The 25,963-nt window shown below is 38.7% G+C and overlaps 1 protein-coding gene across 4 annotated transcripts in view; it reads left to right on the plus strand.

The window, feature by feature from the left end:
- The window catches only part of elp3 (elongator acetyltransferase complex subunit 3), a 130,490-nt gene that overhangs the window by 26,374 nt on the left and 78,153 nt on the right, over window positions 1-25,963 (plus strand). For all 4 annotated transcript variants that reach the window (XM_059982101.1, XM_059982102.1, XM_059982103.1 and 1 more), the window contains exons 5-9: window positions 121-184; window positions 9,076-9,144; window positions 11,501-11,655; window positions 22,311-22,472; window positions 24,665-24,791. In XM_059982101.1, coding sequence (XP_059838084.1) covers window positions 121-184; window positions 9,076-9,144; window positions 11,501-11,655; window positions 22,311-22,472; window positions 24,665-24,791 — 577 coding nt within the window. The remainder of the gene's footprint in view (window positions 1-120; window positions 185-9,075; window positions 9,145-11,500; window positions 11,656-22,310; window positions 22,473-24,664; window positions 24,792-25,963) is intronic.

Genomic DNA, 25,963 nt, shown 5'->3' on the forward strand with positions numbered 1-25,963 from the left:
TTACTTCAGCAGAGAGCCACAGGAAATAGACAATAGATTTCAGTGAGCAGAAGTACCAAAGCAGTCATATAACTTCTTTCCATTTTATAGAGGGGTTTAAATCTTATTTTGTTAATCTAGGTACTGTCCTGGAGGCCCAGACTCTGACTTTGAATATTCAACCCAGTCTTACACAGGATATGAGGTAAGAGAGCCTTTGGGGCTGCCAGCTTATTGTTATTCGGTGATCATTACTTGATTGATGGCTGCTTTGATTGGCAGCCTCTTGGGATTAAACCTTCCATTAGCTAGAAAATCAAAGCTACCAATTCCAGCCAAGAATTAAAAAAAAATCCTGAGCAAGTTACATCAGATTTGCGATTAGAATTAACTGTTTAATCCAAAATCTCATTGAGGATCTGAGCATGAGCACAACAGAAACTTAGTGTTGTGACTCCGCTGTTACGAAAACATTTCAGGAATAGATTCCACACAGAGTTTGTTATGTCTACTTGCCAGGACTAGAGGGACAGAGTTCTAGAGAGAAGTTGGATTTTATTCCTTGGTGTCTAGGAGACTGAGAGGTGATCTTATCGAAGTGTATGAGCTCAAGAAGGACATAAAAAAGGTGACTATCTTTTTCTTGAGTTTGGGGAATCCAAAACTAGAGGGAAAAGGCTTAAATTCAAAGTTCAAAGTAAATTTTTTATCAAAGTAAGTGTATGTCACCATATACAACCATGAGGTTCATTTTCTTGTGGATATTCACAGTAGAACAAAGAAGTACAATAGAATTAATGAAAAACTACAAAGAAAGAAAGATGGACAAACAACCAATGTGCAAAAGAAGATGAACTGTGCAAATGCAAAAGAAACAAAATAATAATAAAATAAATAGTAAATAAATAATACTGAGAACATGAGTTGTAGAGTCCTTGAAAGTGAGTCCATAGGTTTTGGAATCAGTTTAGCATTGAGGTGAGTGAAATTATCCATGATGGTCCTGCAGCCTGATGGTTAAAAGTGAGAGGGGAACTTGAGGGTCAATTTTTTGTAAACTAAGATGGAATAAGCAGCCAGAGGAAGGATTGAAGCAGGTACAATAATAACTTTTAACAGACATTTGGTCAGGTACATGAATTGGAAAGGTTTGGAAAGTGATAGTCCTGACACTGGCAAATGGGGCTAGTCTGAAAGGTGCATCTTGGTCAGCACTGGCCGATTGAGCTATATGACTTTGTAACTCTGTGTCAGTGCGTCATTCCAGGGGCACAATTTCACAGGTGTTACCCTGAATCATTATATACTCTGGTAGAGTGCACTTATTTGTTAATCCTTAAGTGATGACTGTGGGGGTGGAGTTTCAAGATGGCGACGTAGACTTCTGCCTTTTAGGCGCTCTTCATTTTTTAAGCTATAATCACCCTTTAATCAAATCTTTTCGTACTTAATTACATGGGTTGATATTTACGATTTATTTCTTTTTTAAAATAATACTTGATTTAATTTTTTCAAACTTAAAATGTCTGTACCTAAGAAATCGTCTAAAGACCCTATATCTCTCGATGCAATCTCCAGTCTTCTGGATACTAAACTGGATACTAAACTTGCAAGTCTGGAAAATAAACTTACTGCGAAAATGTCTGAGCTTGAAGAAGTCGTTAGATCATTTGATACCAAGCTTCAATCGCAGGCAGCAGATATTGAACGGCATGAAGAAAAGTTTGCGGCTCTTGACAAGATAATTTGTGAAAAAATACGTACAATCGAAACTTTGGAGGAGAAGGTATGGTCGACCGCTAAAATAGTGGAGCAGAATAAGTTTAAAATCACCGATCTTGAAAACCGACCTCGCAGACAGAACTTGCGTATTATTGGATTTCCCGAAAATGTTGAGTCTGGTGACTTAACTGAATATTTCTCTAACTTATTGTGGGAAATTTTTGGCGAGGACACTTTGCGGGCTAAACCTACTATTGATCATGCCCACAGAGTTTCGAGATTTTCGGCTGCGAGAGACAAGCCACGAGCTGTGATTGTCCGTCTCCATTATCCTCGGGAGAAAGAGCTTTTAATTCGATTAGCTCGTCAGAAAGGTATGATTTCTCACAGAAGCAACAACTTTCGTATTGTTGAAGATTATTCATTCGAGGTGATGAGGGCAAGAATCGCTTTTAAACCGGTGATGGCAGAGATTCATTCGATTGGACTTAAACAAGCTTTAAGATACCCAGCGAATCTCAGAATTACGTTGAGTGATGACAGTCAGCGCTTCTTTAATACTCCGGAAGAAGCGAAGAAATTCGTTGAAGAATATCGGTCTTCTAGTACAATTTGAACTATGTGTTATGTTGAAGAATTTTTGGAGAGAAGACGCCATTCCATTTTTAGGCTTTAACTTATGAAGCTGCGGTATAGCTTTTTACTTTGGTCTGTAGACCTGTTTTTTTTATTATCATGATTTACAGATGCTCTTTTAATTTTACTATAATGTCTTTTTTCTTAATTAAGTTTTTTTTCCTCTGGATTAGATATACATGTTAAGACTTTGTAATAATGATTTTTTTTTTAAGATGTCGTTTCTTTTTCCCATAAGACTTTGCTTTCCGTAAGCGTTTATTTGTCTGTATTTGAGAATGGGACGAATGTTTTGAATTTTTGGACCTTTTTTTTTATATATATTGTAATGGTTATTGAATCCTTTTTTAATCTTATTTTGATGACCTTTTTTTAAAAAAAAGATTGGCGAATTTACATTTATATTCTGTAATATGGTCCTTTCAAAATGTCGTTTCTTCTTCCCATAAGTCTCTGTTTTTGAAACGTCATTTTCTTATATTTGAATATGGAATCTTTTTTTAAAGGCATATTACACTATTTTAAATTTCAATGGTTATCTTTTTTTATTAATGATTTTTTGCTTTTTTATATTATTTTTTCATTTTGATTGATATATATTCTTTCTTTTTACAACCCTGTATTTATATCTGGGTGTTATATAGTTTCTCTTTTCTTTCTTTTCATGAAGTTGCCATCTTGAAAATGGGGGTAATATTAGTATTAGTTTGTGCGCCTGCCGCTTGGCTTTTTTTCGAGGGGTTGGGGGAGGGGGTAGGGATCTTTTTTCACGCTTTTGCTTTTTATTTTTTTGCTTTTAGTTTATGGGAAACTTTAAATTATTAATATTGTTGAGGTGTCATGTTCTCCGGTTGCTCCTGAATCATTTTTCCTTCTTCCTGAATTATGGGTTATGTGTCTTTTTAACCTTTTATGATATATACAACTAATATTGGCATGATGGATAAGTCTATTAACTTTATCTCTTGGAATACTAATGGTTTAAACCATCCAATTAAACGTAAAAAAATATTTAAAGTATTCCATAGACTAAATGCTAATATTTTTGCACAGGAGACCCATATTAGGAGGGAGGATAATCAAGGTTTTTTTAGGTTCTGGAAGGGTCAACAATTTCACTCGAATTGTACCGCCAAAATTAGGGGTGTGTCTATTTTTATAGACCCCTCAATTTCGTTTACACATCATGAAATTATTTCTGATCCACAGGGCAGATTTTTGTTGATAACTGGTTCACTTTTTAATCGAAAAGTGGTTCTAGTTAATATTTATGCTCCAAACTTTGACTGCCCTGAATTTTTTAAACGTTTATTTACTTCCCTTCCTAATCTAAATGAATATATGTTGATAATGGGTGGAGATTGTTGTCTGAATCCTTTGATGGATAGATCTAAACCTATTCGAATTCTTCCGAATAGTTGAGCCTTACTTATTAATTCTTTTATGGTTGATTCGGGAATTACTGAAATATGGCGGTTTTTGAACCCTAAAGATAAAGAATTTTCATTTTTTTCACATGTATATCACAGTTATTCTAGAATTGATTATTTCCTTATTGATAATCATTTATTAACGGATGTTACTGATTGTAAATATGATTCTATTACTATTTCGGATCATGCACCTTTGAAGTTATCTATCAAGATTTCGGACTTTTCCAATAATACTAGATCTTGGAGACTTAATGCTACTTTGCTTCAAGATCCAGAATTTATCACCTACATAAAACAGCAAATTGACTTGTTTTTCTCAACAAACTATACTGAAGAGATTGACAGAGGAATACTTTGGGACTCTTTTAAGGCTTTTATCTGTGGACAAATTATCTCATATTCCGTTGGTAAAATAAAACAAAGATATTTAGATATTGCTTTGTTAGTGGATAAAATTAAAGAAATTTATAAGATTTATTCCGTGACACCTACCAAAGAACTTTATAAGAAGAGAGTTGAGCTTCAAATGGAGCATAGCTTATTATTATCTTCTTCAATTGAGAATCAATTAATTAGGACCAGGGCTCAATTTTATATCCATAGTGATCGAACTGGTAAATTGTTAGCTAACCAATTAAAAGCTATTTCGACTAAGCGACAAATTATTAAAATTTGTAAACAAGACGGTAATCTAACTACTGATCATAAAGAAATCAATAACACTTTTCTAGATTTTTATAAATCTTTATATCAATCAGAATTTGATGGCGATCTGTCCATGATGGATAATTTTTTTAACAATTTGAATATTCCCAAACTGACAGATGAAGATCGTAGCTTGTTCGATGCTCCTATCTCTATGGCCGAAATAGGAGAGGCTATCTCATCAATGAATTCAGGGAAAGCTCCTGGTCCTGATGGTTATATTATAGAATTTTTTAAAACTTTTTCTTCTTTGCTTTCCCCTTGGTTATGTGAAATTTTTAATGATGCATTTGTTAAGAAGAGATTACCTCAGTCTTTTTATGAAGCTACTATCTCTCTAATTCTTAAAAAAGATACGGATCCCACTTTATGTGCATCTTATCGCCCTATATCACTATTAAATGTAGACTCTAAGATTCTTACAAAAATTTTAGCTATTGGGTTAGAAAAGGTACCATCACAGATTATTTCAGAAGACCAAACTGGTTTTATTAGGAATCGGTATTCCTTTTTTAATATTAGAAAATTGATTAATATAATTTATACTTCATCACCCACAATCCCAGAATGTGTTATTTCATTAGAAGCTGAAAAAGTTTTTGATAGAGTTGAATGGACATACTTATTTAACGCTTTGAGATATTTTAATTTTAGTCCTAATTTTATATCATGGATCAAACTAATATGTTATAAACCTGTTGCTTCTGTTCTTACAAATAATTACAGATCCTCTTTTTTTCAATTATCTCGTGGTACGAGACAAGGTTGTCCCTTAAGTCCTTTATTATTTAATATCGTATTAGAACCTTTAGCCATTGCTATTCGTGAATCTCCTAATATTTCTGGTATTACCCGTAATGAGAAGTTATACAAGTTATCACTTTATGCTGATGACTTGTTGTTATATATTTCTGATCCTGACAGGTCTATTCTCGCTATTTTATCCTTGTTGGCTCAATTTGGTAGTTTTTCTGGTTAGAAACTAAACTTGGATAAGAGTGATTTATTCCCTTTAAACACGCAAACTTTATTGAATGAAAGGATACCATTTAAAGTTGTTACTGATAACTTTTATCTATTTAGGTATAAAAATTACCAAGAAATATAAAGATTTATTTAGACTGAATTTTTTACCTATGCTCCATCAAATTCAACAACTTACTACAAGATGGTCTCCCCTATCCTTATCATTAGTTGGTTGGATTAATGCTATTAAGATGATGATTTTACCGAAATTTTTATATTTATTTCAAGCTTTACCAATTTTTATTCCTAAATCTTTTTTTGATAACATTGATTCAAAAATTTCCTCATTTGTGTGGCAAAATAAAAACCCCAGGTTAAGTAAAAGGCAATTACAAAAATCTAAAAAAGATGGTGGTTTAGCTTTACCTAACTTTAGATTTTACTATTGGGCGAATAATATTCGTAACTTAATATATTGGAAATTAGATTTGGATTCACCATTATGCCCACAGTGGGTAAATTTAGAATGTAATGAGGCACAGGGATATTCTCTATTCTCCGTTCTTGGTTCTTCTCTTCCTGCTGATTTAGTTAAATTCAATAAACAGATATCCAACCCTGTTGTCAAACATACATTACGAATTTGGTTTCAATTTCGTAAATTTTTTACTCTGAAAAACTTTGTTCTTGATAGCCCTATTTTACTTAATTTTTTTTTCAAACCTTCTTTGACAGATCAAGCTTTTAGCATATGGAAAAGGAAAGGTATAAAATGTTTTCGTGATCTTTTTTTTGAAGGTAGTTTGATGTCTTTCGACCAACTTTCCAACAAATTTAAGTTACCTAAATCTAATTTTTTTAGATATTTACAAATCAGAAATTTTTTACATAAAGTTCTACCATCCTTCCCCAATTCAACTTCAATGGATTTTTCAGATTTGATTTTTACCTTAAATCCTTGTCAGAAGGGATTAGTGGCTTTTATTTATAATATGATTATGAAGATACAACCAGAAATATCAGGTAGAATTAAACAAGAATGGGAAAAAGAACTTCAATATAATATATCAACAGAAAAATGGGAAAAAATTTTACAAATGGTTAATTCTTCTTCTATATGTGCTAAACATGCTTTAATACAATTTAAAATTGTACAAAGAGCTCATATGTCTAAAGATAAGCTTGCTCGATTCTATTCTCATATTAACCCTCAATGTGACAGATGTCATACAGATGTGGCTTCATTGACCCATATGTTTTGGTCATGTCCCACTTTATATAACTATTGGAAGGACATATTTGCTACCATTTCCTCAATTTGGAATATCGATTTACAACCTCATTTTATTACTGCAATTTTTGGTATACCAAATGAGGATGGTAATCAGTTTTCCCCTTCAATCAGACGAATGATTGCTTTTGTAACATTAATGGCCAGAAGGTCTATATTGCAAAATTGGAAAGAAGTAAATCCTCCTACCACGTTTCAGTGGTTCTCTCAAACTATTTCTTATCTGAGCTTGGAAAAAATTAGAAGCACTATTTTTGACTCATCAATTAAATTTGAAGAAACTTGGGGACCGTTCATTCAACATTTTCATATGAATTAATTTGGCCTTTCCCAGACCTTCTCTCTGTTTATTCTTGTTCAGGTATGGAGTTCCGGAGTTTTTGACACTATCATATACATATAAACTGTTATTATTGCCCATGTTAGTTTAGTTTAGTGTTTTTTTTCTCAATATATATTTTTTCTTGTATTTTTATTTTTTTTTTCTTTTGATGATTATTCTTATTTTTTTCATATATAATTATTATAGGCTTGATTGATTAATGTACTATTTTTTTCTGTTGATATTTTAATAGGATATTGTTATCTTATTATTAATTTAATTTCAAGTCTATTGCACTTATAACCTATTCATTATTATGTTGTTTTTTTTATATATGAAACTCAATAAAAAGATTGAAAAAGAAAGAAAGTGATGACTGTAGCCATTTCTCAATACCTCACTGTGTGAGATATTACAAGAAGGTTCCTTTCATGCATATGCTATCTGTCCATATAGTTGCCCCTATAATCTTGTGCTCTTTGCCCCTCAGTACTCTTTTTATTTCTTCTTCCTCCTTTGTTACATGTTTCATTAAGGCACTGATGATAGAGAGAATGTTTTGGAAACAGGTAGTCTTTTCTGTAGAAAGAGAAAGATTAGCTTCATTTGTCACGTGCATCAAAACATACAGTAAATGCGTCATTTTTATCAAATCAAATCAGCAAGAATTGAGCGGGGCAATTCGCAAGTGTCATGCTTCTGGCACCGACATAGAATGCCCACATTTCACTAACCCTAATTCATACATTTGGAATGTGGGAGGAAGCCAGACTGTCACGGTGAGAAGGTACAAGTTCCTTACAGACAACAACAGCAAGAATTGTACTCTGATTTTACAGCTGACACTGTAAAGCCTTGTGCTATCCGCTACCTTACTGCGCCACCCATCACAGAGAAATGGAGATAACTACTGGCAAAAACTGTAGCACAGTGTAAACAATACCATTAAATAGCTGTTAAATTGAGATAATGTCACAGCCTGACATGATTTGATGGTGTTAACGAGTGTTTCCACCTGTCCATTAATAATAAAAACAGAAAATGCTACAAAGACTCAACAGGTCAAGCAGCATTGGTGGAAAGCATGTTAATGCTTCATGTTAATGCTTCATGAAGCATGTTAATGCTTCAGGTCTAACTTGTTTAACTGCTTGTTCCTGTCTTTATGAATCAGATTGCAAGACCCCGCAACAGATAGTGAGGACTACTGAAAACATCTTCGGTGTCTGTCTTCCTCTCCTCACTCAGGACATACAGTATATCAGTAGCACAACATACATGGTACTTCCAGCGTTGTCAAAGACTCCTCCCATCCTTCCTATAATCTCTTTGACCTCCTGCTGTCAGGCAGAAAGTACCACAGCATAAGAACTAGAACTCTCAAGCTAAGTGAAAGCTTTCTCCCCCCAACTGTTAGACTTCTTAACACCCTATTGCCATCCTATATACGTGTACATCTTTTCTGTAAGCTCTGCTGCCCCCTCCACCCCACTCTCCAACTCACAAGGCACATTCTCATCCTGCATTGGTCACTGTTCTTCTTTTGTTACTCCTGTTTCACATATATATATATACATTTTTATATATATATTTTTATATATACATAATACTGCAAGTAACATTTTACTGTGTCATGTAAACACACACTTGCACCTTATATCAACCTGTCAATCTTCAGGCCACGCCACTAGTGCTAATATTATTTTGGGTTTGTATGTGCTGGAGTGTAACTAAATGACTATGTGTACTGTGTTTGCACCTTGGCCCCAGAGGAATGATGTTTCATTTAGCTGTATACATGACAATAAACTTGAACTTGGTGTAGGATCCCTGATCTGAAATGTTAACCATTTCTCTTTCCACTGTTGATGCCTGAACAGTGTTCACAGAAGTTTCTGCTTTTTGTTTCACATTTCCAGCATCAGCAAATTTTGCAGATTCCCACCTTGCCATTATTTTCCTATCGTTTTGGAACTTGATTTGGCTTTGTTTACATCTTTCCCATTATTTCCTTCAAACAGCCTACCTCAATGCGAGCTATTCGTGCAAGATATGACCCCTTCTTACAGACAAGGCACCGTGTGGAGCAGGTACATGGAGTGAAAGATCAATTCTAATGTTATACTTGGTTGGTTTGTTTATTATTATTGTCATGTACTGAGATACAATACATGTCTTGCATACTGTTTGTACAGATCAATCCATTACTCAGTGCTTTGAGATAAAACAAAACAATGCAGAATAAAATGTAAAAGCCACAGTGAAATTACAGTGCAGGTAAACAATAAAATGTAAGGACATAATGAGGTGGACTGTGAGGTCAAGACTCCTTATTGCAATGTGTAACCTTTCAATAATCTTATAACAATGGGATAGAAGCTGTCCTTGACCCTGGTCGTACATGCTTTTAGGTTTTTGTATCTTCTGCCAATGGAAGAAGGAAGAACAGAGAATGTCCGGGCTGGATGGGGAGGGTGGCTTTTATTATGCTGGCTACTTTATCGAGGCAACGAGAAGTAGAGTTATGGTTCATGGAAAGTGGCTTCCATAATATTTTGAGTTGTATCCACAACTGTCTGCAATTCTTTTCTGGTCACATGCAGAGCAATTTCCATACCAAATTATGATGCATCCAGACAGAGTGCATCAATAAAAATTCATAAGAGTTGATGAGGACATGCCAAATTTCTTTAGCCCCCTATGGAAATAGAGGTGCTGATGAGTCTTCTTTGTCATGACATCAACATGGTTAGACTAGGATAGGCTATTGGTGATGTTTACTCCTAAGAACTTGAAACTCTCAACTTCAATATAGTTGATATAGACAGGAGCATGAACCATATAACCATAGAACATTACAGCACAGAATCAGGCCTTTTGGCCCTTCTTGGCTGTGCCAAACCATTTTTCTGACTAGCACCTGGCCCATATCCCTCCGTACACCTCTCATCAATGTACCTGTCCACAAGTTTTTCTTAAATGTTAAAAGTGAGCCCGCATTTACCACTTCATCTGGCAGCTCATTCCACACTCCCACCACTCTCACCACTCTCTGTGTGAAGAAGCCCCCCCCCCCATGTTCCCTTTAAACTTTCCCCCCTTCACCCTTAACCCATGTCCTCTGGTTTTTTCCTCCCCTAGCCTCAGTGGAAAAAGCCTGCTTGCATTCACTCTATCTATACCCATCATAATTTTATATACCTCTATCAAGACTCCCCTCATTCTTCTACACTCCAGGGAAGTGTCCCCCTGCCCCCTTTTCTGAAGTCAATGACCAGATGGACTTTTGACTTCAAAATCTACCTCATTATGACTGTACACATTATTGTTTACCTGCACTGGTGTTACACTTTATTCAACATTGTTATTGTTCTTCCTTGTACTACCTCAATGCACTGTGTACAAATTGATCTGAATGAACAATATGCCAACACAAGCTTTTCACTGTATCTAAGTACATGTGACAATAATTAACAATTTTCAATACCAATGACCACTTCTTTTGTTTTACTGACATTGTGGGAAAGTTGTTGTCATGACACCATGCCACTAAGTTGTCTATCTCCTTCCTGTTCCTAAGTTTCTCCTTCCTATAAACCATAAGATGTGGAAGCAGAATTAGGCCATTCGACTCATCGAGCCTGCACTACCATTCCATCATGGTTGATTTATTTTCCCTCTCAACCCCATTCTCCTGCTTTCTCCCTGTAACATTTGGTACCCTTACAAATCAAGAACCTATCAACCTCTGCTTTAAATATACCCCATGACTTGGTTTCCACAGCTGGCCATGGCAGTGAATTCCACAGATTCACCACCCTCTGGCTAAAGAAATCCCACTTCATCTCTGTTCTAAAAAGATGTTCTTCTAATCTGAGAGGATGTACCCTCTCTACATCCACTCTGTCTTCGCCTTCCGATATATTCTGACTCATCATTATTTGAGATACTTGAGTATAAGTGTGATCTGGATATACAAAGAGCTGTTTTTTTTTAAAATGATTTTCCTCTTAGTGATCTCACTCTTCTCTCACCCCAAAACTAGATCTTCCTTTTCCACCCCCTTTGGCTATGCTTATTGGCCATGCTTTCATTTTCTCCTGCCTGTCTTGCTTGGTCCATCAAACAGCCCACCTTGATCACCTTCCATTTTCTCTACTGTCTCCACCCACGTCATTTGATTAGTATAACCTTGGGAGATCCCATAAATGCTTCTTCAGGAAGCTGGATAAGTTTAGCCAAAGGTACCATTAAAAAAGTGGTTGTGATATGATGTGGGATTCAGTTTTTTTGTGAATGTGAACATGTGAATCTTGTGAAAAGTTTGCCAGTATAACTGAAGCCCGTTTCATTGAAGTATTTTTACTCATAGCCACATATAGGAAGTTAGATTGTTTTTGGTTGAACTAACCTATTATTACAATTTACTCTGTCTGATCCATTTAGCTGAAACAATTGGGCCACAGTGTGGACAAAGTCGAATTCATTGTGATGGGTGGGACATTCATGGCACTTGGAGAGGAGTACAGGGATTACTTCATCCGGAGCCTACATGACGCCCTGTCTGGGCACACCTCCAACAGCGTGGCAGAGGCTGTCAAGTAAGTGTCACAGAGTATTAGAAACAGACCTTTCAGCCCATCCAGCACATACCGACCTGACCTTTTTCCTAGTTGCATCCTTCCAAACCCCTCTCATCCTTGTACCAGCATTACAGGTAATCATCACACATAACTAAACTGCTTTGATACCATTGTACTTGTCTTAATCACTACAAGATTCAAGCTTATTTGTCATGAGTACATCGAAACATACAGTGAAATGCGTCATTTACATTAACAACCAACATACCCAAGAGTGTTGAGTGGAGCCTGTAAGTGTCATCACGCATTTACATTTCTTTGGATTCATGCTCTGAATTACCTCCCTTACCATAAGTCTGTAAGACATAGGAGCAGAATTAGGTTATTCAGCCCATCGGGTGCTCCACCGTTTGATCATGGCTGATTTATTATCCCTCTCAACCCTATTCTCCTGCCTTCTTCCTGTAGCCCTTGACACCCAGACAAATGTACCTCTGCTTTAAATATACTCAATGACTTGGCCTTCGCAACTGTCTATGGCAATGAATTCCACAGATTCACAACCCTCCAGCTAAAGAAATTCATGCTCATTTCTGTTCTAAGTGGATGTTCCTCTAATTTGAGGTTGTGCCCTCCAGTCCTAGGCTCACCCAATGTAGGAAACATCCTCTTCACATCCACTCTGTCTAGGTCTTTCAATATCTCATAGGTTTCAATGAGGTCCCTCTTAGTTCTTCTGAATTCCAGTGAGTACAGGCTCAGAGCCAGAAATTGGTTATCATATGCTAACTCTTTCGTTCCTGGAATCATTCTCGTGAACCTTCTGTGTACCCTCTCCAAATCAACTTGCAAGTTAACCTTTAGGGAGTCCTATTCAAGTACTCCTTAGTCCTTTTGCACCTTTGATTTCTGAATTGTATCCCAATTAAGAAAATAGTCTACGCCTTTATTCCTTCTACCAAAGTGCAGGACCATACACTTCACTGTACTACATTCCATCTGCCACTTTTGCAGTCTTTTTGCAGACTCCCTGCTTCATGAACACTACCAGCCCCTCAACCTATCTTCATATCATACACATACCTGGCCACAATCCACCAATTCCATCATCCAAATCAATGACATATAATTTTAAAAGAAGAGGTCCCAGCACTGACCCCTGCAGAATGCCACTGGTCACTAACAGTCAACCAGAAAGGAATCCTTCATTTGCACTCTTTGCCTCCTGCCAATCAGCCAATGTTCTATCCATGCTAATATCTTTCCTATACTGTGGGCTCCAGTTAAGTAATCTCATGTATGACACCTTGCCAAAGACCTTCTGAAAATCCAAGAAAGCAACATCCATGGACTGTTTATCCTGCCATTATTTCCTCTGAGAATTCCAACAGAGTTGTCAAACAAGATTTCCCCTTACGGAAACCATGCTGACATTGGCCTATTTTATCATGTCCCTTCTAGTACCCCAAACCTCATCCTTTATGATAGTCTCCAACATTTTCCCGACCAATAAAGTAAGGCTAACTGGCCTATAATTTCATTGTCGACGTTTCAGGCCGAGACCCTTCGTCAGGACTCAGCCCAAAACTTCGACAGTGCTTCTTCCTATAGATGCTGCCTGACCTGCTGTGTTCCACCAGCATTTTGTGTGTGTTGCTTGAATTTCCAGCATCTGCAGATTTCCTCGTGTTTGCTCTATAATTTCATGTCTTTTTTTTTGTAATTTATTTTTTATTGAAGTTTATCATCAAACATTTCCATAAGATGAGTTTCAGATACTGTACATATATATCATATAGTCATATTTGTCACAAATCTCCACATAATAATTATCTGAGGTATACACTCATAGAAATAAAGAGTGGAGTGACATTTGCAATTTTCTAGTCCTCTGGTACCGTTCCAGAATCTAGCAATTCTTGAAAAATCTTTACTAATACTTCCACAATCTCTTTTGCTACTTCTTTCAGAACCTTGGGGTATAGTCCATCTGGTCCAGGTGACTTACCTACCATCAGACCTTTTAGTTTCCCAAGCACCTTGTCTTAGTAAAAGCAACTTCTATCCCTTGACACTCTCACAGTTCTGACATTCTGCTTGTGTCTTCCACAGTTAATATTGACGGAAAATACTTAAGTTTGTCCGCCATTCTCAAGTGTAATTTTTTAGCAGTCCAATATCCATTCTCATCTCTCTTTTACTCTTTATAAATCTGAAAAACATATTTTCTCATATATTATTCACTAGCTTACCTTCCTATTTCATTTTTTCTCACTTTATGGCTTTTTAGTTGCCTTCTATTGGTTTTTAAAAGCTTTCCAATCCCTTATCTTCCCACTAATTTTTGCAATATTATATCTCTTTTGCTTTTATGCTGTTTTGACTTGCCTTGTCAACCATGGTTGCCTCATCCTGCCTTTAGAATACTTCTTCATCTTTGGGGTGCACTAATTTCCCTAGAAACTCCAGCCATTGCTGTTCTGCTGCTATTCCTACTAGTGTCCCCTTCCAATCAACCTTGGCCAGCTCCTCTCTCATGCCTCTGTAATTTCCTTTACTTCACTGTAATACTGACGCACTGACTTCATCTTCTCCCTCTCACACTACAGAGTGAATTCTATCAAAATTATGACCACTACCTCCAAAGGATTCTTTTACCTTAAGTACCCTAATCGAATCTGGTTCATTACATAACACCCAATCCAGAATTGCCTTTCCCTTATTGGGCTTCATCATGAGCTGCTCTAAAAAGCCGATTTGTAGGCATTCCACATATTCCCTCTTGTGATCCGGTACCAAACAGATTTTCCCAATCGATTGAAATTCCCCATGACTATTGCAATATTGCCCTTTTTACATGCCTTTTCTACATCCTGTTGTAATTTGTATCCCATGGCCTGGTCACTGTTCGGAGGCCTGTATATAACTCCCATCTTTGTCATTTTATCCTTACAATTTCTTAACTCTACCCACAAGGATTCTACATCTTCCAATCCCATGACACCTCCTTCTAAGGATTTGATTTCATTTTTAACCAGTAGAGCTACTGCAAGCCCTCTGCATACCTGCCTGTCTTTTTGTTACAAGGTGTAACGTTGGATGTTAAGCTCCGAACTGTAATCTTCTTTCAGCCATGTCCCAGTGGTGTCCACAATGTCATACTTGCCAAATGAAAACAAGGTCATCTACCTTATTCCATATACTGTGTGCATTCGAATATAACACCTTCAGTCCTGTATGCATCACCCGTTTTGATTATGCACTCATGTTACACTTCAACTCATTCCACCCACTTCAATTTTGTCTTATCATCTGCCTATCCTTCTTTGCAGTTTCACTACACACTACATCTAGTCTTATACCAACTGCCCCATCTTCAACCCTATCACTCTGGTTACTGTCCCAAAGCCAAATTAACTTAAGCCCTCCCCAACAGGTCTAGCAAACCTGCCTGCAAAGTTAGTGGTCCTCCTCAGATTCAAGTGTAACCTGTCCTTTTGTTCAGGTCATACCTTCCCCAGAAGAAGCATTCATTTGCCAAATCATCCTATTGTGCATGGCACAGTGAGGGTACCCTTATTACCCTTAAGGGTACTCATAGTATCCTTAATACTCTGAGCATTAAAACAAACATGTCAACCTGTCTGTTCCATTGTGTACATTGACTTGCTCCTGTCTGTCCTTTCTCACAGATTTACTGGTCAGTATATCTACTTTCCTCTGAATCCCTCCTCTTTCTCACCTGGTTCCCATTCCCCAGTGCCAAACTAGTTTAAATTTTTCATGAGTAACACCAATGAACCTTCCAGCCAGGATCGTGGTTCCCCTCGAGTTTGGACCCAAACTGTCCCCCTTGTCCAGGTCACCCCGACCCAGAAAAGATTCCGGTGATTCAAGATTGCTTATTGTCATAAATACAATAGATTCTACAGATGCTGGAAAACCAGTGTAGCACATACTAAATGCTGGAGGAACTCAGCTGGTCAGGCAGCATCTATGGAAAGGAATAAATTGTCAATGTTGTTGGCTGAGTCCCTTTATCAGGACTAGAAAGGAAGGAGGAGGAAGAAGTCAGAATAAGAAGGTAGGAGGAGGGGAAGTTGTACAAGCTAGATGGTGATAGATGAAAACATGTGGGAGGGGAAGGAGGATGAAGGGGAGGTGATAGGTGGAAAAGGTAAAGAGCTGGAGTAGAGGGAATCTGATGGAGAGGAGAGTGGATCATGGGAGGAGGGTATCTGGGAGAGTGAAAGACAAGTGTGGAGAAGAGATGGGGGCTAAAGTGGGAAATGAAGGAGAGGGGAGAGATATTACCAAAAGCGTAGAGAAATCAATATTCATAGCATCAGGTTGGAGGCTACTCAAACAGAATCGGAGGTGTTATTCCTCCAACCTGGGAGTGGCCTCATCGTAGCAGGTTGAACTAACATGTTGGAATGGGAATGAAGTTTGGAATTGAAGTGGTTTGCCACAGGAAAATCCTGCTTGTTGTGAATGGAATAAAGATGCTCAACAAAGCGGTGCTCCGATCTACACTGGGTCACACTAATGCAGAGGGAGCCACATCAGGAGCACTGGATATGACAGACGGTCCCAACAGATATTGCCGTCACCTGGAAGGATTGTTTGGGGCCCAAATGGAGGTAGGGAAGGAAGTGAATGGGCAGGTGTAGCACTTTTTCTGCTTGCTGGGATAAGTGCCGGAAGGGAGATTAGTGGGGAGGGATGAATGAACAAGGGAATCACAGAGGGAGCAATCCCAGCAGAAAGTGGAGAGTTGAAGAGGGGAGGTAAACTTATGTTTGGTGGTCAAATCCCATTGAAGATAGCGGGAGTTACAGAGAATAATGTGCTGGATGTGGAGGCTCATGGGATGGTAGGTGAAGTCAAGAGGTACTCCATCCCTGTTAAGGCAGCAGGGAAATGGGATGAAGGCAGTTTTATTGAAATGGAGGAGATGAAAAAGAACAGAAGCATAGAAAACATGAAATACAAATATAAAACCAATCCTATAAAACACATTGTACAAATAACTTTTGATTATGGCCATATATGCAGTACATAAGATTAGTTTATATTCACATAATGTGGGATGTAGTGGGGTGGTTTAATAGCTGATGGTGCTGATCAGCCTGACGGCTGGTGGGAGATAACTGTTTGTGGAAGATATCCAAGAACCTAAAATCCTGTCCCCTGCAGCAGTCATACATTCATCTGTACTGTCTTTCCATCCATTCCTTTACTGGCACCTGAAGTTATGTGTAAATTCAGCTGTGACTTACACTGAAATCCCATCAGAAATCAGAAACCATTCTAAAACTGTTAGAAAAGTTTATTTTGCAGCATTGATTCAGGCTGCAGTTTTAGATGCCACCATCAAAATTTTGATAACTTTTCAATTCAGCTACCAAAATAACAAATCTGTAGATTCTATTTGTTCATTGATTCTGATTTAAGATTTATAATTTTCCATTTTTTCTAGTTACTCTTAATGTTTCTCTTAATCCATTTGTAAGTTCTCTTTCGGTTCCTCTAGTGCATGAACTTGATATGGTTCATTATTTTTTGGCTGAAGAGCATTGGGCAACATGTTAGAGAAATGCAATGACAGTGCCAGTGACTCAGGTTCAATTCTGCCACTGTCTGCAAGGAGATTTTACTTTTGCCCTGTGGTCGTGTGGGATTCCTTCAGATGCTGTGGTTTTCTTGTATGTTCCAAAAATGTACGGATTAGTTGGGTAATTGGACAATGGGTATAATTGAACCCATTGTGTGGAAGGGGCTGTTACCATGCTGTATCTCGATGTTAAAAAAATATGCAAATCGGTGATTAAAAATGCTCTCCTCTGGAGTTTGAGACTGATGCACTTAGGTGCGAAGACCCCTTTGCCTGGAAGGTTTCCTTGGTTGTAACACAGAGTCATACCTCTCCAATAGAGATTCTCTATATCTGCATGACTCAGATTTACTTAGTGTCCATTACACCACTGGCATTTAGGGTAGCAATGAAGGTCTTCCATCTGACGATGTTCAGGGCTTGCTTTATCATGCCAGTAGCTTTTTACAAGTCTGCAAGTCCCGGGTGGAGACTCAGGAACAATACCACACTCAGATGCAGAAAGATTCTTCATTGCTGTTTCCTTTCGTTTTACCTGTCAGGGTTGTTAACCTTCAGCTGAAGCCCCGAGCCTTGACCCGAGGACCTCTCTTGCTCTGGCCTCTATCCCTTGACCCTACCAAGAGCCAACACATAAAGCCCTGACTCAAGCCAACGTAGATCTTTGGGTCACTGAGGCATGCAGCCTCCAAACCGAACAACAAGGTTGTGGTTCTTTTGAAGGATGACTGAGACATTGACTGGGAATCTATTTTCTGGCATTAACAGCATAATTCCAGCAGAGGGTACTCCTCTCACACATCCTTCAGGACAGATTCAGATTCATTTACTTATCACTTATACATCGATAAATACAATGAAATGTGTTGTTTGTATCAACGACCAGCCTGACATAACTGAGGACAGCCACACATTCCAGCACCAGTAATACCTGCTCACAGTTTGAGCAGCAACATCCATAAGAGCTTGTCAAAGAACTGACTATTTCAAGACTCTGCACTGTGCACTTTCAACAAAGTTTGAACTGAGTCTAAGCAGAACAGAGCACTGTCTGAGTCTGAGTTGAACAGAGAGGGACAGTACATTGTTAATAGCAATGGAATGCTTGCCTTTATTAGCTGAGGGGCTGAGTTCAAGACTCAGGAAGTCATGTTGCAGCTTTATAAAACTCTGCATCTGGAATAATACATTGAATTCTAGATGCCCATTCTAGGAAGAATGTCAAGCTTTGGGGAGGGTGCAGAAGAGGTTTACCAGGATACTGCCTGGATTAGAGGGCAGATTGTACAAACATGAGTTGTATTCTCTGGAGTGGCGCAGCCTTAGGGGAGACCTGATAGGCATTTGATTACTTAATTATGAGAGGCATTGACAGAGCAGGCAGACAGTTTCTTTTAACCAGGGTTGAAATGCCTAAAACTAGAGTGCAGCATTTAAAGTAAGAAGTGGGTGAGGTTCAAAGGAGATGTCCAGGGCTAGTTTATTTTACACAGAGAGTGGTGGATTCCTGGAACGCATTGTCAGGGTGTGGGAAATGTCATAGAGGCAACCAAAAGGCTCTTAGATAGGCACATGATTATGCATAGAATGGAGAGATACAGACATTATAAAGGCAGAAGGGATTTGTTTAATTAGGCTTTGAATTAGTTAGCCTCAACATGGGTTGAAGGGCATTTCTGATGCTGTTCAGTGGGTTAACAGAGCTCACTGCCTTCGCTTTGTTGGTGACTTTAGGCATTATCTTTGGGAAAATTGATTGAAAGTGGGGTACTGCCACAGGAAACGGAGACCGAAAAGCTATCAAAGTGAAGGTTGCAGTGATTGCCGAGCTTTAGGGAGCTTGGGAAGTTTGGTTTTTGTCAGAGAGCTGGGCCAGATTTCAGCCCCCACAGGCTTGAAACAGTGTTGTTCAAGGCAATACAAGTGACTCTTGAGCACTTTTATGCACTTTTTCTCTGTACCTTTCAGCAGATGGTACAGCTGTCTTGGTATTTTTCTAGAAACTTTCCAAGGCGCAAATCCATGGTCTGTCAAGACCAACGGAGGCCTACATCTAGAGTTTGCTGACGATAATGCGAAAAACAAAGAAAAATCCAGTGAGTGGCAGTTCTGTGGGTGAAGACATCTTGTTAGTTGGAGAGATCAGAGGAGAATGGCCAGACTCGTTCAAGCTGACACTGAAGGCGACAGTGACTCAAATAACCATGCGTTACAAAGTTGGTGTGTAGAAGATCATTGCTGACAACATATCACATTTAATCTTGAAGTGGATGGGCTACAGCAGCAGAAGACCACAAATGTACACTGACCACTTTAATAGATATGGGGCCAGTGAGTGTATGAAAACACAAGCAAGCCTAGAAAAGTTAAACCACAAGAAAAGTAACAATTCTACATCCCAATCAAACAGGGGAAAGAGGTTGTATTATTTGAAAGAAGAGGGCACATTGAGTTTTGGGATGTTGCAGATTCTTTCACCCCTTGAAAAAGTATGTGATCTGGGAGGAAAGATGCTGCAGGAAGCTTGCAACCTTTCTTTGTTCAATTATAGTCTATATCCAGGAAATATTTCGTGGTGACTTTATCTTTGGTGTATTTCAATTAGTTTCTTAACAACTGATGATGACATATTGATTGAAATGCACAATTTAATTGCAAGGTAGTATTTTTTCGATTTAGTGATTACAGCAATTATTTAAGTTCTTTACGTTTAGGATCAAATGATTGCTTTGTTATAACGCAACAATTTCCCAATCTACGTCAATGTTCTAATTGAATCAGGCAAGCGGAAAATGGGCTGGAAGGAGAGGACATAATAACAGAAGGGTCATTCCAATAGCTGGACTGGGGACTTAGTAACTACAGTTGGCTATAATAATCAGAATCAGATTTATTATCACTGACATGAAATTATGTGATAAATGTGAAAATTATCTAGAAAGGGAGCTGAATTGCTTATTTTAGATTAAAATTATTTATTTTATTTATTTAAAGATACAGCATTTATCAAGCCCTTCCAGCCCAATGAGCTGCATCACCCAGCAACCCATCTATTTAACCCTAGCCAAATCACAGGACAATGTAAGTGACCAATCAGCCTACTAACTGGTACGCCTTTGGACTGTGGGAGGAAACTGGAGCATGCAGAGGGAACCCACGTGCTCATGGGAAGGAACGTAAACACATTTACAGATGATGACAGAATTGAACCCTGAACTCCGACACCTCGAGCTGTAATAGTGTTGCGCTAAATGCTGCGCTATTTTGGTGCCCCATTTCCTTCCATGTCATAGTTCATCCCATGGCGGGGATAATGGGGAATCTTGCCAGTCTGTACTTCTGCGGGCTTCTTGTGGGTTGTCAATGAGTTGCACTAAAATAAGAGAGCAGCTGTATTATACCACAGGGAGTTTGAGGTAACTGTGTCTTAATCTCTTGTCTTTTTCTACAACTCCCAAGACCTTCATTTCACTCAAAACATTATTTTCCATTTCAAAGTGGAATGTTGTCACAGATAGATGGGGTCTGTAAAGAAAGCTTTTGGCACATTGGCCTTCATAAATCAAAGTATTGAGTACAGGAGATGGGATGTTATGTATAAGACATTTATGAGGCCAACTTTGGAGAATTGCATGCAGCTCTGGTCACCTACCTACAAGAAAAACATCAATAAGATTGAAAGAGCACGGAGAAAATTTACGTGGATGTTCCCAGGTCTTGAGGACATGAGTTATAGTGGAAGCTTGAATAGTTAGGACTTTGTTCCCTGGAGTATAAGAGAATGAGGGGAAATTTGATAGATGTAGACAAAATTGAGGGGTATAGATAAGGGTAAATTCAAGCAGGCTTTTTCCACTGAAGTTGAATGAGACAACAGCTGGAGATTATGGGTCACTTGTTCACAAGGTCACTGATAAAATAAATGAAGATGGTTAGGCCGAGGACACTGTCTCAAGGAACCCTTGGAGGTGTCCTGAGATTGGGCTGAATAATCTCTGACTACCACAACCTTCCTGTGAACAGAATGATTCCAGCCACCGGGACGACTTCGCTTTGGTGCATTTGACTTCACTTTTACCAGAATGCCTCGATGGCAAATTTGGTTAAGTGCCGCCTTGATGTGAAGAACAATCATTGTCACCTCGGTTCCAGAATTCAGTGCTTTTATTCTTACGTGTTGCAGAGGTAACCAGTCTTGAGTCCTGCACTGCTGTCAGTGTGAACTGATGGGGAATAGGAGTTTAACAGGCATCGATCAGACTGCACTTAGAGTATTGTGAGCAGTATTGAGCCCTTTATTGAAGAAAGGATATGCTGGCATTGGAGACAGACCAGAGGATGATCCCAGAAATGAGGAATGATTGATGGCTTTGGGACTATACTCACTGGAGTTGAGAAGAATGCAGGGGCATCTCATTGAAACCTCTCAAATATTGAAAGGCCTAGATTGAATGAATGTGCAGAGAATGTTTCTTGTAGTTGGGGAGTCTAGAACCAGAGGGCACAGCCTCAGAATCAAAGGACGACCATTTGGAACAGAGACAAGAAGGAATTTCTTTAGCCAGTGGGTTGTGAATCTGTGTTATTATTTGGCAAAGATGGCTGTGGAGGTCAAGTCATTGGATATATTTAAAGCTGAGGTTGATGGTTTCTTGATTTGTCAGGATTCAAAGGTTACAGGGAGAAGGTAGGAGAATGGGTTTTGAGAGGGATAATAAATCAGCCATGATGCAGCAGAGTGGACGGGTCAAGGAGCCTAATTCTGCATCCTTGTCTTATGGTCTTTGGCCACCTCATCTCAACAAATTGCAAGCCAGTTATATGAGTGTAGAATTATAACAGAAGAAAAGTAATTAACTGTAAATAGTATCCCCTCTAATTTCCCTGAAAAATGTTTGAATTTGTATGTAATTTATGTGCCTTTTTGTTACTGACTTCTTGGTGAACCTTGTGGTCCTGGCTTATGGTTCAGATGTGACCGTGACACAGGCACTTTTTATTATTTAGCCCTTGCTTTTGATCATGTCTTGATGAATGGATTCTAAACTGATTTCAGGTACTCTGAGCGTAGCAGTACCAAATGCATTGGGATTACGATTGAAACCAGACCAGACTACTGTCTGAAACGCCATCTCAGTGACATGCTGCATTATGGGTGTACACGACTGGAGATTGGAGTGCAAAGTGTTTATGAAGATGTAGCCAGAGACACTAACAGGTGAGTGTTGCTTGAAACCTAATGCTCCTCACAGACATTTTCAAAAGTATTCCTATTTTGTACCGTGTTTGACCTCGACCTTGTGCTAAACCAGTGATATCATGAGGCTGATACCTCAATATCTATGAAACCGAATTTTGAAAGCAATGTACACTGTGCACTTGCTTCTCTGTTACATTCAACTAAATTGTTGCACTCACTCCAGGGTGGTGAAGTATGGTAACTTCCTGTGGTGTAGTATTCAGAACAGAAGGGGTAGTTGTGGCACAGTCATAGTAGGGTAACAAATACACACAAGGGTAGGAACTCTTCTTAATGCAAGAAACCACGTTTCATGCCAAGACCCTTCATCAGGACTTAGTCATAGTAGGGCTTTCCACAGGAATTATACTATAATCCCTTGTATTGCTGTCTAAATATATACATTCCAAAAATTTAACCAGTCTTTGAATTAACGGTAATATATTTCCCTAACCAATCATTTTATGTCACTTACAAATAGAGGAATTTTTGTTACTCCAGAACAAATCTGTATGACATCTTAAGTCACCCCTACCATTGTGAATTCCCTCTTTTAATCCTCATTCTATCTAGTTATTCAATTAATTTCCTTCTAGATCAATAGATTTCCCACAAATTCATGGTCTTCAGATTCAACACATAATTCCTTGTGAGGGATTTTATAAAGTGTTTTCTGAAAGTCATGTGTAACTTCCATAAGGACTCTTGTGAAGTACAATTTTGAAACAAAATACCATATATCCTTCCACAAACAATAGAAAATCTGCAGATGCTGAAATCCAGGCAACACACACAAAATGCTGGAGGAACTCAGCAGGCCAGGCAGCACCTGTGGAAAAGAGTACAGTCGATGTTTCGGGTCAAGATGCTTCATCTGTCCTGATGAAGGGTCTTGGCCTGAAACTTCGACCGTACTCTTTTCCATAGGTACTACCTGGTTTGCTGAGTCCCTCCAGTATTGTGTGTGTGTTACCATATATTCTTCATGGCGAGGAATAAAGAGCTGACATTTCATCAGATCTAATGAAGGGTCTTGGCCCGAAACATTGGTACATTATTCCTCTCCACTGATGCTGCCTGACCTACTGGGTTCCCTCTGCATTTTGCGTGTGGTGCTCTGGATTTCTATTATTTTCAGAATCTATTGTGTTTGCCATATATCCTTCCTTCCTAAAATACAAGGTACTACTGTATTCCTGATTTTTACCCCTGTTCTATAAGAAACTCGCTTGTGTTTCATCCCTCTTTCTTCTGTAACAGATGCTTCCTCACCCTTGGTTGCCCAGTATTCCTTTGGTTTCACTGATAGCATGATTGTTTCACACAAAGGCACTAGAAATAACTGGGTGATGGAGATGGAAACTTGAGTGCAAAGTGAGGTAACTGGCCTAAAGTTGAGCATAGGGAAAATGATAAAAAAAAACATATGGTTAGGTCTAGATGTAGACAGGTGCTTTAAAATTGATATCATTCACAGATACAGCACAGTAACGGGCCCTTTTGGCCCACAACCCTATGCTGATCAATTAACGGATGAGACTCTGGAACGTGGAAGGAAACTGGAGCACCTGGAGGAAAGACACATGATCATGGGAAGAACAAACAAACTCCTTAGAGTCAGTGGCAGGAATTGAACCCATGTTGCTGGCATTGTAATAGCATTATGCCCACTGCTATGCTACTGTGCCGCCCCCAGTTTGTTGAGATCCACAGCTTTAACATTTATAAAAATTGATTTAAGAATAAAGTGGCTGACTCTAGCAGAGGTAGCATAAGGATTTGCCAATGACTTGGGTTCAGTTCCATTCACTTTTTTTGAAGGAGTTTGTATGTTCTGTCAATAACAGTGTGGGTTTCCTCCTGGTGCTCCAGTTTTCTCTCCCATTTCAAAGACATATGGGTTAGTCGATGAATTGGTCACAAGGGTGTAGTTGAATGGCGTGGACTCACTGGGCCGGAAGGGCTGTTATGGTACTGTATCTCTAAAAAAAAGTGATTTGATTTTAAACAGTTTGTAGTCATTGATTTGTATAAGAGAAGATTCAATCTGATTTTACTTTGGATTCAGTTGGTGGTGTTTAACTGCATCCTATTGATGTGTTTCTCTTGGGAACCCACTGCAAAGAAGTCATGAATCATCAGGTTAACACTTGCTTCTCCTCTTTCCTCAGGGGTCACACGGTCAAAGCAGTGTGTGAATCATTTCAGCTGGCAAAGGATGCTGGCTTTAAAGTTGTGGCACATATGATGCCTGATCTCCCCAATGTTGGTCTGGAGCGTGACATCGAACAGTTCATCGTGAGTGTCTGTCATTGCAGTCTTCCTTTGTTCAAATATCAATCGCAGTTTTCCCCATCTATTGTTGTGCATTGGTATTTTGGTGTTGGTTTAATATTTTCACATAGATACAGTGAAGAGCTTGTCTTGCATACCATTCATACAGATCCAATCATTACACAGTGCTTTGAGTTATAAAAAACAAAGTAGAATAAAATGTCAAGGTTTCTGAAAAGGTGCAGTGTACGTAGATGATAAAGTTCAAGATCATAACGACGTAGATTGTGAGGCCAAGAATCCATTATATTGTACAAGAGGTCTGCTCAAGAGTCTGACAACAGCGTGATAGAAACTGTCCTTCTGCCAGGTAGTATGTGCTTTCAGGCTTGCTTGTGTCTGATGGGAAAGGGGAGAAGTGAGAAAGTCCAGGGAGAATGGAGTCCTTGATTATGTTGGATGCTTTACTGAGGTAGTGAGAAGTATAGATAGGGTCCCTGGAAGGAAGGCTGTTTCCTGTGATGTGCTGAGCTGTGTCCACAACTCTCAGTAGTTTCTTGCAGTCATGTGCAGAGCTGTTGCCAAAACAAACTGCTATGCTGAATTTCTTTAGCTTCTTGAGGAATTAGAGATGTTGGTAAGTTTTCTTGTCTGTGACATCGTAAGAAGGAGTTGGTTGAGGTGACAATGTGAGTGGCTACTCTGATTGTTCCATAAGTAGACAGATCAATTCCAGAAGAAAGGTAATAGTCAACGCACTTGATGTCCAGGTAGCATCTGTATAAGTGTGACATCAAAGAGGTGATATTAGAATCAAGGAGGGGTTTCCACAAACTGCAGTTGCCTCCAGAGCAAAGGAAGGCGGTTGTATGTGTTGGAGGTGAATCACCCTCAGTCCTAGCATGTCACTGCTCAAGACAGTCAATGCTGTATCCCAGAACAAAACTCCTTCTTCAGTTACCACATTCAGAATGTCATAAAGTCAGAACCTAGTGTGTTCAATCTGAATTCCAGTTCCCCACAGTTCCATCAGCAACATATTCCAACCAATGGAGGGGAATAGCTTGTGTTTGTATACTTGAAAATTGTCAGTTTGGTTGTTAACACAAAGTACATTGCTGATGCGGTGGTCAAATCAACATGTACAACAAGCTGGAGGAGCTCAGCAGGTTGGGCAGCACCTGTGGAAACAAGCA

Source organism: Hypanus sabinus, chromosome 10 (assembly GCF_030144855.1).
Source record: "Hypanus sabinus isolate sHypSab1 chromosome 10, sHypSab1.hap1, whole genome shotgun sequence".
In the NCBI taxonomy this organism is placed as follows: Eukaryota; Metazoa; Chordata; class Chondrichthyes; order Myliobatiformes; family Dasyatidae; genus Hypanus; species Hypanus sabinus.